Source organism: Zonotrichia albicollis, chromosome Z (genome assembly GCF_047830755.1).
Source record: "Zonotrichia albicollis isolate bZonAlb1 chromosome Z, bZonAlb1.hap1, whole genome shotgun sequence".
Lineage (NCBI taxonomy): Eukaryota > Metazoa > Chordata > Aves > Passeriformes > Passerellidae > Zonotrichia > Zonotrichia albicollis.
In genome coordinates, this window is record NC_133860.1 from 20,285,590 (window position 1) to 20,299,636 (window position 14,047).

At 36.2% G+C, this 14,047-nt stretch overlaps 1 protein-coding gene across 1 annotated transcript in view; it reads right to left on the bottom strand.

The window, feature by feature from the left end:
• The window catches only part of OXCT1 (3-oxoacid CoA-transferase 1), an 88,830-nt gene that overhangs the window by 36,364 nt on the left and 38,419 nt on the right, over window positions 1–14,047 (bottom strand). Inside the window, exons 8-12 of the mRNA XM_005488828.4 lie at window positions 7,291–7,398; window positions 4,609–4,720; window positions 4,140–4,234; window positions 3,425–3,473; window positions 255–327 (exon numbers count right to left, since the gene is read on the bottom strand). Coding sequence (XP_005488885.3) covers window positions 255–327; window positions 3,425–3,473; window positions 4,140–4,234; window positions 4,609–4,720; window positions 7,291–7,398 — 437 coding nt within the window. The remainder of the gene's footprint in view (window positions 1–254; window positions 328–3,424; window positions 3,474–4,139; window positions 4,235–4,608; window positions 4,721–7,290; window positions 7,399–14,047) is intronic.

The window sequence follows — 14,047 nt, forward strand, 5'->3', positions numbered from 1 at the left end:
TTAAAATGTCATTACAAATGTGTTTATAGATGGCCAGGTGGTAGTAGGCACAAACATCACCATGGTATCTATTAGTGCAGTGGTTTTTTATTTCCAATAGCTAGATTTAACCCTCTGTAAGCCATAACTGATTAAGTCCATGATAATTTTACAGGTTGTTAAATGCTAACCACATTTGGAAGAAATACTTCTGAGTTCTGATGCAGTTTATTCTTTTCTGTTTCAAAAAGATCAGAGTTTGTGTTGTTACATACCCTCTTATCATTGCAAATGATTCATCACTAGAGAAATAGGAAGAACCTGGAAGAACAGTGACTGTCTCCTTACCTGTAAAAGAAACAAGATACAGTACGCATTTTGCTTCTTTGACAAATGAAGTCACAGCTATTTACCAAGAAATAAGAGATTTTTATAAAATTCCTTTGGATTCAGTACAGCTACAGCCTGATTATACTTACAACATCCCATGTAAACCTAATCAATCCTATAGAATTGTGAAGCAGTTTGTTAGAGTTTCTAATGATAGGCTTGCCTGCTGTTTGACCACCAGCAGGTCCAGGCAAGCACCAGGAACATCAGAATGTAGGAAATATCTATGGATTTTAGCTTTCTGCTTCATTTACAGAAAAAGTGAGAAGTAACTGTCTTTTGAAACAGAGGAAGATAAAGCCTTCAGGACCCAGAGAGGCTGCAAAGAAAAGCAAGCAGATCAGATTGAACAGTTTATAGTGCTAATGATGAAAAATACAAAAAAATAAATGACAGGTCTAGTCTATTGTTACTTTTTTAAAGGGCACAAGAAAATGTGCTTCTGTGTTCTGTACTGTGCTCTGAACAATGCTTGATGCAAGCAATGGAGCACACCTGGAAGAGTCTTTATTTTGACTCTGTTCAGGGCCCTTTTCTTCCTCTTCTGCCTGCTCTTTGAATCAGTCTAAGCAACAAACATTTACAGAGGGTGCCTCTGATAAGGCAGAAGAAACACAGATGAAGATGAAATTATAAAAGAAGCATGGTAAACTTGAGAGAGGAAAAAAATATACAAACCAAAATATTTTAGCAAGATGTGACGTACTGTAACAACAAAGGGGAAGGGGAATGATGCATCATTAAACAGTTTCCAGAAAACAGAAGAAAAAAGAAAATGAGATTAACTAAGAGAATGGGAAAAGGGAAAAAAACTGTGCATAAAACTTAAATAAGAGATCTAAGATATGTGCTTTACCTACTGAACTCATCTGAGGCATATTTTATGCGATTTGTATGGAAATTAAATAGAATAGTATAGAATTAAGGTCATACAAGTGGTCTTTCACACTTCTCAAGAATTCACCATGCTAACACTCAGACCTGGTGAGACAGCTTGAATTATCTTTCCCTACAGGACACCCACCCAAAGCAGTGACAGAGAAAACAGGGTTTCCAGGCAGCAACATGGAGAGAGAAGCCCAGGATAAAGTGACAAGGTAATGATGAGAAGAACGACACACAGGCTTAGGACCACAGAATAATGTAAAAAGAGCACCACATTACCCACTTCTTAGAATGCTCTCAGGAGGTCAGTACTTTAAAATATTTCTGCTGTAATACAGTAGTCTACCACCTTTCAGTTGCAGTCAAGATATCCTTCATGTGAGACATTAAAAAAATGAAACTAACAGAAAAATCCACACCTATTTCAGAGCATTAAAATTACATTTGCAGAGAGAAATTTGGCAAAAGCCCAAAACAGGTATATGTTTTAAAAACTTTGAGCTGGACTTTGGGGCTGAGGGATCATTCCAGTTAATGAATGAGAACAAGATTAATTTCTATTTCTCTGCCATTCAGCTTCTGTTTTCTTCACATGGTAGATTGGTGGTAGGTCTGATGCTTGTCTATCCCATGTCCTGTTTACTGCAGCTTCAGAGGGACATGTGAAGCTGCTTAACATCGAATTAACAATAGTACAATAATCTAATTTTCTTGTTGCATTCTGACCTGTTATGTTAGCTTCATGTCTTCCAGATTGGCTCTTAAATAATATTTATCAACTATAAATAACAATTCAAGACCATCTCAATTTCCATGTTAAAGCATAATTTTTTTTCAGATAATTTATTAAGTTCTTGGATATTTTTTTCACTGTCACTCTGTTAATATGTTCATTTTTCATACACACCCATATTAAAACTTAAGTTCTAAAATGCATGCATATAATTTCACTCATAGTATTTTTTTCTTCTAAATATTTTTTTTCTTCCAGTGAATCCTCTGACATATTCCTTCCTGTAGTTCTTGAAACAATTACATATATACTGGTGAAATGCTGGACTCAATTTCTTAAATGATTTTTTATTTCAAACCAGACAATGGCCTCAAATAACTCCACATTTAAAATATAGTAACAGAGGCAATTACCTAGTGCTATGATAAGCATCATTTAGCTGAGCCAAGCAGCAAATGTTTCACGTCAGTGAACAATTGCTGGACTGATATTAAATTAAAATCATTTTATGTCAGTGCTTTATCTCCTTTTGACTTTTCAGAGTTTAACTGTACTTGCTAACAGCCACTGAGAAAAGTACTCTCTGTATAAATACATATGTAGACACCCATACATGTATTTGTATGTATGCATGTGTATATTTGAATAAAAATGAAATGTGTATCTTTCCCATATGAAAAAAACAAGTCTAAAATGTCAGGTCTATAATCAATACCATTAATATTAATGACAAAGTCACAAGGCCTATTTCTGTTTGTCACAATGCAATATTTAAGTGTATTTTTACATGAAGACAGAAAATGTACACAAGCACAACTTTTCCATGAAAACAACAGAAATCAGATGGGTGCACTAAATCATAAGAAACTTACATTTTTATACTGAATAGCATCTTCTGAGGTGAAATGCCCTAAAGCAGCTGGGCAACGACAGTATGTGAGAATTGCCATTCCCTGCTAAAAGTGGCAAAAGCAGCTGCCCACAGCAGTGCCCTTGGTGGGCCAGATGCCAGCTGGGCAGCTCTTTCCCACTGCCTTGGCTACCACTCCCTCTCTGAATGCAAATGAGTTATATTCCTGGCTGGGAATAAACCAAGCCATTATACACAGGATGTTTTAATACATGTCCCAAACATAAATCATTGAAAACCATTTTCTAGAAGACTCAAGGAAAAGCAGCAGGAAAACAAACCCATATTCCTTTACAGGCTGCTCAAAACAACCTCACTTCTGAAAAGGATGATTTAACCATTTACTGATCGGCCTGGAAGACAATCTCTCCCCAAAGAAGAAGATTATCGCTTAAAAGAAGACAAATGCATTAATATTTACTATCAAATAAAACAGGTCTCTAGGTTCAAATACTGTATCAAAAGAAAAAAATTAAATTAACATGGTTATTCTTTTCCATTTAATTAAATTTAATTAAAGTATTTACCTGCATTAATCAGATCTGGATCTACTTCATTTTCAAGTGGATAAGGACCCTGACAACAATACAGATGTATGTCAAGCATTATAATAAAATATCTCTAAAATACAATTAATAATTGCCATATTATTTCCAATGCTTATTACCAAAACCAGATCATGGCAGACAGGCATTTTTTAATTTTTTAAATCAGAATTCTATTTTTTACCCGGAAAACATCCTGACATTACAAGCCACAGTTTATATCAAGTAACATATCAGGTCTTTAGGACTTATTGTTCAAGGATGTTAGAATTACAAAACAATCATGAAGTGAGAGGTTTGTTTGATCTGAGTTTCTTTTTGTTCTTAATCTAAGTGACACACATTTTTCAAGAAAAGGTCATAACTGCAACTTCATAAAGTTATATGACAGTAAAAATAATATTCACTTTAAGCTTTATTTAAAAATATGTTTGCTAAGGTTTACAATGCTTAGTCTTGCAAATTCCTGATGGTTTGAGCCCAGAAACTTAAGGACATCCTTAGCAAAGTAGCACCATAAGCATAAAATGAGCATTTCCTAGAAAATTTCTCTGCAGCAGAGTGAGAACTATATAATGATATAATATAGCATATTTATTTTTAGCAATATCATAATCAAGTTGGAGGCGCACAGGAAATAAAACCCAGCCACAGCAAAATAAAAACACTATAATAACTGACCAAGATACATCCTTACCAAACCCAGGACTCCATTTTCACTCTGTAAGTGAACGGTTATGTCTGGACTGATGAAGTTACTGGCCAACAGTGGGATACCAATACCCAGATTAGCTGAAAAAAGGCGGTTAAGGCAGAAACACTTATTGCAAACTAGTAAATTTTAAAAAATTACTTCTATGCTATGAGTAGAATAGAACTGTTCCACTCACAAGCACTTTTGTTGTTACTTAAATACCTCATATTTGTGATTAATTATTTTGCCATTTGGACTGCCTAATTGCATTCTGTCAAATCCTATATATGATAAAAATATCAATGTGCAACTTCTACTTCATTTGGGTATTAATAAAATGAGAGCACCTCAGAGTCCGGTAAAGACAATGAGCACACTAATCAACCTGTTCTAAATAAACCAGATGGGTTTTTTATTCTAGTCAGCAATCACTTCAACCTATAGCACATCTATAGTGTGTGGATGAGGATACCATACATGCCATCTTCAAACTCCAATGCAGCCCGTTTGATGATCCTCTCCCTCACATTGTCTCCTTTTTTTTGCTTGGCTGTTGAGTCTTCAGGCTTTCGGATTGATAAGCGCTGCAAAGTAAGAAGTAATCATAAGTAAAGATTAGAATCCAGATTCTTGCTTCTCAAGACACAAAAGCTTGATTTGTGATTGCACTAAGATACTTGGTCTAAGAATAAAGTTATTTACTCATCTTCTACAAAAAAAACCCTGACCTTTTATTTTATGCATTCAAGCTTAGCTAAGCCAATGGAGTCATCAAAAATTGCCAGCACCAGCCTTAGAGCAAAATATTATTTCTTTCTCTGTATCGCCAAGCCTGATACATAGAGAAGTGGTGAAGAAGGCACCAAGCACTAGTGCAAATACTAGCAAGTCTCAGATTCATTACCCCAGAGATACCTAAATAGATTCGTAAAAAGTCAGCCAAAAATACAAATACTGCTCTCTTTCTGCATTCATTCAATTCAATGAGCTGTTCTAGATTTATAAGGATGAAACAGACAAATGCCATTCACCTAAAGATACTGGGGAGCTAAGAATCAAAATTTTCAAACATAACTGTCTATAATCTTGCACACCCCATGAATTTGTTTCCTGGCATTTTCTCATCTTAAGTTAATGTTTTGTAAATCACATGCAGGTGAAAATGCCATGACATTTAAGAAGTTCGTAACATCTTTCTTTTAAATTATTGTCTACATAGATTATGTTCTTTGCACATCTCTCCTATGCATGTAAAATTCATCTGGGAAACATCATGTCCTGCACCCCCATATGTTTTCCTATCTTCTCCTACTTCAGGCTACAATTAACACATCAGAAAAAAATTATCCTGTTACCTTTCATCACCACAAAAGAATTTTTGCAGAGTCACTTTCTCCTTAGGCAGTCAGAAACAGTCAATATAAATCCTTTTGAATTTCCCATCACCTTCCTTTTTATGCCTTGGCTATTTTCCCTAGAATTGCTTAGCTTGTGGATTGATAAAGTAGGAACAATTACAGAGAGTTTCTATACAGCAAAGAGAAGGCTGGATAGAAATTATAGCTGGTGCTACAGAAACCACTTCTAAGCTATATTAGGCAGGAACTGCTATTTAAAGCCAGTAAGAATTATGACAGACTAGCTTCTCTTTATTTCTTTATTTCTTACATTCTTCATCTCCTCTCACCACTTACCATACCCACTGCTTTTCTGCGTACAGCCAGCCGATTTATAAAATTTAACAGAAGAGTAAATAAATCTGCCATTTCCTTCCTATAAGAGCAAGAGCTGCCACTGCCGGAATTACAAAATTGCATAATCAAAATTAATCTCTGTTACAATTTTGCTTGGCAGTTTATAGTAGCTTTCTCCCTCACCCCTGCCCCCTTTTTTTCCTGAAGCATATAGGGAAGGGGGCAAATGATGAGGTAGGTATTCACCAGGTATTCAGTAGGTATTGACTAAAGAGATATTCACTTACGCAGCCAAGATGCAGCAGAAGCAATGTTTAATAAATGAAAAATTATTTCTGTCATAAAAGGTAAAAAGCTTTTCTGGGAGATAATGCAGCCATTCATAAGAAGAAAAGAGGCCATTAATTGCAATCTGACCCAACACAACCAGAGGGGGAAAAAAAAGGTCTGACACATCTGTTTGCAGTCAATTACTCAACAACATGCAAGATGCTTTTGCAGAATGAACAGACGAAATTAAAAAAAGAGCTTCTTAACCTTAGTATTCACAAAAGAGAATGCTCAGAGAAAAGGCCTTGTACGACTTCCTGGGACTTGTGCTTTGATTTTAATAACAGAAGTTTAATTATTAAAATCCATTTCTGCACTTTTTTCCCACAGATTTTTTCTCCTGGTGTCATATATCTTCCCGTCTACCAGCTTATCAGATGAACAATTCCCACCTCCAGACTACAGAGACACAGAAGAAATACAGAATTTTCAGCTGCACATTAAAAGCATTGTCACATCACCAAAATGAATATAGGGACATAGCCTGAGTGTGACAAAGTCATAGAAACAACAAAGAACAATTACATAATCATAATTTTATTGGGTGTTTTCAGTGGTGGAGTATTATTGCAGCAATTTTAATAGCTATTGGCATCTTTTATTCAGACCAGAAAGGCCACCAGTTAGAAAAGTCCCCGATGAAAGAAAAGGGAACAAACGTTTGCAAGACCTTTGCAACATAACATAATTCAATGTACAGCACAAAAGGGACTGAGGCTGGCCCTACATGCCCACATCAAAAGCTGTCCAGTGGAAAAGAAAGTCAGATCCTTGTCTAGGTGTTCCCCTTGTCATACCTACAGCAGGTGAACTGAGAGGGAAGGAGAATTTAGTAGCATTTTCCACTAGATTTTCAACTGCAGTAAAGTCATCCAGGGCTACAGGCAGCCGCCCTAAATTATTCAGGAACTGAACCAGAGAGTCTGTAGTGAAAGAAAGAAGGCTCAATCCTCAGGCCCCCACCTAACTACTTAAGTACCTATCTAAGCTCCAGTTTTTAGCAAAACTTTATGGGTCTTTCTCACACTATTTTCTCAGTGTTAAGACTTGGTGGCTAGACTAAACACCACGTAAATTTTAAATACACCCCAAGCTGAAATATGTTGTGACTGAGAAGCTCAGCTACTTACTTCAATTCTCTTCTCAAACTTCTCTCCTTGTAACAGACGATCAACATAGATTTTGGGAACATGAATGTCTTCTGGGGCAAATGCTCCTATATCAACGATTTCTTCTACCTACAGAGTAAAAAAGGGAAAAGATTTAGAAAAAAATTATTCAATGAGAGGTTTTAATACCAATGAAGTTTTGAAATGAAACATTAAATTTACAGCAAATGATGTCAAGAAAACTAATGAATGGGACAAAATACATAGTTTTTAAAACAGATTAACTTATCTGCTCATCTGCTCTCTTCTTTCAAAGTACATTTCTTTACAAAAAATTGAAAGTAATTTATAATTTTACTGGCCCATTTGTATGGCCAGCTTGAAGAAATAATAACTGTGTATATCAGTTACATCGGAGTTGTTTGTAACTACAAAAAATTTCTGCCCAAACAGAGAAGAACAATATGCTACTAACAAAATACATAAATATAAGGCAGAAGTATTAATTTAGAGGACACAAACAGAGAAGATGAAACAAAAGTTTTCCATAGTGCACTCAAAACTAAAATAGAAAACATGTGAACTGTCATAATGGGTTGCAAGAAAGAAGACAAAAGATGAAGATCTAGAAGATCTAGATCTAGTCTTTATAGTTAGTGAAACAGAGATTCAGCACAAAACGACACTCATCACCTGTAGTAGATTTGAAATGTCACCTATCAGGAGCAGCCCAGATAACAGGGGTTTTCCTTCCTTCTAGGCCTGAATTGGGGGTGATCTAGTTAGACATGCTGCTATGGACAGATACCTGCAGCTAAGGCTCTCAGCCATGGCTGGTGCTTTCCCTAACAAGTCTGAGGTACACAGAGCACATCTCACTCTGCCACACAACAGATTCTAATGTTAGTGTTGTTTGCAGTTGCATCCAGCCACAGAGAAAACATGTAATGTTAGAGCAACAGTCAAAGATAACATACAACAATCTACTACAAAGAACATAACAACGTACTCAAAGATCAAAAGACAATTTCCAAACTGCTGTATCACCAGAGATTCATTAAACTCTTAAGCCCAAAGCTTAATAACTCCAAAACAAGACCTGGGATATGGTAAGGGTAAATCTCTGAACAGCTGTCACCAGTGAAGCAACATTAAAGAGTTTAAAACTCAGTTTGACAACCTACTGAACAATATGATCAATACTAAAATCTATAGTACATCTGATAGAAAATCACCTTCCTACTGTGCCTTGAAATGTGACAATAAACAAACAAAGAAACCAAACAACCCACCCTAAAAGCAGGAGAGGGAAAAGAAAAATTAAAAAATAATTAAAATAATGATCACAAAATCAGGTTCAGATCATCCCCCAAAAAACCCCTGGTTAAAGAGACAGACAGGATGTGCTGTGAAATCTGCAAGGCAAACATTCTAAGCAAAAGACAACAACAGCTACAGCAACACAAGCCTCAGTGCTCAAGGAGAATAGAGCCCACATCCAGAAAGCCATTACCCACAAGATAAGGAGAGCCAATCAAATCAGTATCTTGAAAATTCTGATTTGGGTATTCATGAAAAAATGCTAAAGTTTCATCCATCTCACTTGAAGTTTCTGATTTTACACACTCATTTTAAGATTAATATGGAGACCAAGCCAAACACAGGGTAAAATTAAAAAATCCTGAAGCACACAGCTGAAGCACACTGCACTTTTAGTGTAGTGACTACTGTCAGATCATCCTCAGAAGAGAGGAGAAGCAGGAAACAAGACTTTCCAATAAAGCAATAGGCAAGCAGATGATCTGCTACCAGCAGGACTCCCAAATTCACCCTTTCTAATTATATTTATCTTCACTTATCAGATGGAGAACTAGGCCTAGGGAATACTAATTGCTCTGATTTGAACTTTCTCACAGAATAACTACATTTATTTGCTGCAGCAGCTGAGATTAAAAAACCAAAATCTTGGCACAATTCAACTAACTCAGAATTATACTGTCAGAAAACTTGACACACTGAGTTTCTCCCCCCATAGAATACACCAAATAAATTATTCATCCAACAATAAATTATTGGATTTTGTTATCAGTCACGCCATTCTGCTAATTGGTTTGTATTTTGTCTCTTGGGACACAGCAGTCAGCCTGATAGCTTTTCCTCTATTATTTCCAAACATTATCCTAAATGAACACAACACTGCAAACTGTATTTTGTCCTAGGGATTTCAGGTAAGCCAAAGGATCCCTGACAACTGGAACACCTTTCCATGTTCTACCACTATGTGGAATAAGCATCAAATGTAGCTAAAATTAAATATGTTCAATTACCTCCACAGCAGTAAAGAGGAATTTTGAAAAGGGATTAAGAATTTGCATGTGATATATGAAAAATTAACTGTCTTCCAGTTCTGCAAGTGAAATAATCAGCACGTTGCACGGAAAAGGGAGAACTGAAGCAGAGGAAGTACAAACGCCATCTGAGTGCTCCAGCTCTCTCTCCCAGGGAACTGAACGATGAGGCACCACACATGGGCTGCCTGTCATCAGCAGAGCCAGAGATGAAGCTGCGCCAGCTGAAGTGACACCAGGATATCATGGCTATGGGAATCAGCACCCTAGTGCCTCTGGCCACTGCAAGGCATTGCCCCACTAACTTCCTAGAGAAGAATGATACAGCAAATTCAATAGGAAGGACCATCACTGGGCGTATTCACTTCTCTTTCAGGTTTCGTGTTTCTTTATGAGCAGCTCTGTAACACCTCTGTAGATGAAGCCTCAAAGAGAAAGGCAGGAGCACATCCATATTAATAATTCAAAGGATGCGTGTGAGTTTTTCTCCTGCTCTGCTCTCATCATACCTATGCTTCTGTTCTTTCTTCTCTGTACTCACCCTGCCTCAGGCTTTATTTTGTATTATGTTATTTTGTAACATACAGAAGAATCTTTGTAAACATCAAAAATCATTATGTGTCATCCCACCCAAGAGACACCAACTCTGGCAAAGCACAGAGAGGGAACTAATCAGGGCAGACCACCTCCTGTACTCTTTGTAATTAGAAAATCAAAATCCTCTGGTACCTTTTAGATGGCCTTGATCACGTGTGTTCATCTTAAATCTTCACTTCATCAATGAACAAAAAGACAAAAAATGTTTACATCTTTGTAAACACTTTGTAAAAAGTAACTACGAGAGACCATGAGCTCTGACTTCCCTCTTCTGGGAAGGCTCTGATGCCTGATCCAAAAATCCTTTCATTGCCTCAAGAGTTTCACAGTACTGGGGATTTCTTCCTGGGGATAGTGTTCTTGCAAATCTTCTCTGATTGCTGACAGTGGAAGGAGGATGAATGAATTCAGTCCTTCCTAAACACTGGTTTATCTGTAAGTACACCCAGAACATAAAAGCTGCTTTCCACTATGATTCACAAGAGCCTTCTGCCTTCCTTTTCGTATCAGCATTCAGAGGCAGTGGTCCTTTGCTTCACAATATCACTTCCTTCTGTAATTTACATCTACTTTTCTCTCGTAAAGCAATTTTAATTCCTTTTCTTTACAGAAATTCAGCTATTCTTCTAGTTTTATTCCAGAATTTCTGAAGGCTCACAGAAAGAAAAAGGGAACCTTGATAGATATGGAAGTAAGAAAAGTAAATAAAGTAAGAAAAATAAAAACAATGGTTCCTTACCAAAAGTTGATAAGGAAACAACAATGACAAACTATTATGCCAAAACACTCAAAAATAAAAAAAGCCTTTGTTTCTAGTATGTTCCTTTTATCTATTTCTGCAGCCCAGTTATGTACTTTATGTTATGTTAAATATTTTCAGCTGGCTAATTTTTAAATCTGTTTTCCTAAAACTAAGCAATAACCAAAACCTGCAATTTAATTCCTTATTACAGAAAAAAAATCAAAAATATGTGTGCATGAAAGAAAAAAAGAGATGGGGAGAGAATCACAGCCTAACAAACCTAGGCATTTTTAAGTAGCTTATTTTTATACTAACTTCATTAAATCTCTCTATCACTACCCTAATTATCCTAGTTCATTTCAGTTCCTCAAACTGAAATAATAATCATTCCTAGCAGAACATTAGTAAAACAAAACATTACAGTTGGTTAAATGTCCAAAATAACAAGAGGAATGAAATAAAATTTAGCCACTTAGATGCTCAAGACAAACTCATCAGTACACATCATCAGTTCACTACTGGAAGAGTCAAGATGTCAAAAATTCTTTGTAACATTTATAAAATCTTAAAATTAAAAAAATTTAAAATACATAATAAGAGCTATAAGAATAAATTTTATGTGTCTGCATTCAAGATCACAGAAACTGTGATCAACCAAACATTCATGATGGTTAATGACAAACAATAGGTGAAAAAGTTAATATTAATTGTTTAGACTGAATTTCAAAAATAGCTTTGATATTATAAAAGTGTGAAATATACTCTGAAGACAGTCCACTCGAAATTAAGAACACACTATACAAACTTTCTTAACTACAGAAAAAAGCAAAGCAGGTTACTACTGAGTTCTGCAAGCAGGCAGATGAAACAGATGATCTTCTGAGTCAAATTCTTTCCTTTTGCAAGATCAGACAGACCGTGAAATTTCTACTGTCAAAATCCTACAGTAATGGAATGCTAGCCAGTCAATATCCATACTGAAAAAGAGACTTTTACAACTTTAAAATCAAGCAACTACCAAATAGTTTATCAACATTTTGATCAACAATTACCACATTATGGTCATATTAGACTTCAAACAGATGTTTTCATAAGCTTACTGAAGGGCAGGGAACAGTAAAAACCTGTAAAGTTCATATTTGTCAGAGAATCTTTCACACAATGAGCCTGGTCTGGGTCTCACTGAAGGTGCACACTGAAGGTCCGCTTAGCCAAATAGCCCTTCTTCTTAGCAAAAGGATCTTAAAAGGCAGTGTGGTACTTCTGGTTATATTCTCCCAGCTGCCAGCAATGTGTCAACTGCAGGATGTCCTCAGTCAGAGGCTGGACATACATCACCTTCTTCATAGCTTCTGATGAGCCAGGAACTAATTGTTTTCTTGAAACCCAAGAGAGTCTATTGATGCATTTCTTAAATTTAACTATTATGTAAAACACTTCTTATTACCTATTGTAATTTCACTGTGTGCTCCCTTCTCTGTGCCATACAGAAATAGCACACAGCAGTTGTTTATTTGTCTGTTTCATGTTGTTGAAGATCTTATGTACCTTTATGTTTTTCTTCTTTCTAGTAGACTGTTATCCTCTGTAAACACCACAGAGAAAAACAGTGAGATCTGTAGCCAGTATGTCGTATCTGATGATTAGGAAAGCAAAACCGACATAAATCTCCTACATTTGTCTTCAGGTTTTTCACCATGTGGCTACAGATCCTCCTAAATCAGGAGCCCCTGCTAGAATATACTCAATTCACATTTGTTTTCTCTGCTCTAAATCTCCTCAATTACCACCTATACTTGTAGTTGCCTCAGGCTTAATCTCCTCTCACACTTCTCTGCACCTGCTCCCTGTTTTCTTCAACGGCCCCTTCCCATTGCACGCATTTGACATCTTCCTCCATGCTGTACTGCTGACAGCAGAGAAGAAGACAGACAGCAGTAAATAACCAGCTCTAGATCCTCACACGCAGCAACTCCAGGATATATACCACAAAGAAAAGAGGAAGCATACTTGATTATCTGCAAAGGCTATGTATTTGTAAAGCTGTGCACATGCATGGAAGAATATGAAAAATTTAGCCACCAGTCTCTGAAGAGGGTCTCCTACACACATAGCACTACACTACGGAAATTTCTGAGCTAGTCACATATTAGTACAAAAAGGATACACAGTAGTCTTAGGTTTCAAGAACATGTTCAAAGTCTGAAGAAACTGACATTTCTAAAAAAAATTCTTCCATTAAATTGATGGGCTTGTTTGTTTGATGACTTGCACTAATATGTCTATATAATTCTGTATCCACTAAAAAGTCAAAATGAAGATAGCTGTTTTCTTACCTCCTTAAATTCACTCATTTGCATTTTATTCTATTATTTTATGGTAAAATTACCTGAATTGAAAGCATGAGAGGTGACTTTAAGATCCAGCAGTCCAGCAGGCCCAGCATTACCAATCAAACCAGGCTCCTACAGCAGGTACACCTAGGGAGTGATTCTTTCCGAAACCCTGTGGTTGCTCTGATATAAGTCATCAGTAACCTCCTGCTGGCTGTGATCACATTTTGTGACTTTTCCTTTCTTGATGAAATGAGGTGATAAAGCACCCAATTTGTATTCAATACCTAGGTTCTTAACACAAAATAAAACATAACCATCCATGTGGAATATATACAAAATCATCTCACATCTGGAAATAGAAATTTTGGAAAATTGTTATTTTAGATTATGTATTATGTAATTACTTTTCAATAATAGAATTAAATAACAGGAGAAGAGCCAGAAGACAACAAACAAAACTCCCACAATCTGTGAATATGGTCTTCATTTGCTAAGGGCCAATCAATAGCAGAAGAACCTATTTAAGCCATACTCAGCTGAATAAGGGGACTGACCTCATCCCAAATACTTCCACTCCAGAACACAAAAGCTGCTAACAACAGTAACTGTACTGGAAAATAATTTGCCATTTTTGCAAACAAAACATATGTTGCTTTAAATACATTATTGCTGTACTTTGTTACTTATTTTCAAATTGCTTTAGATTGACAGCCTTTGAACTTATTAGAAGGTAAAAATAAATAAATTACTTTTTT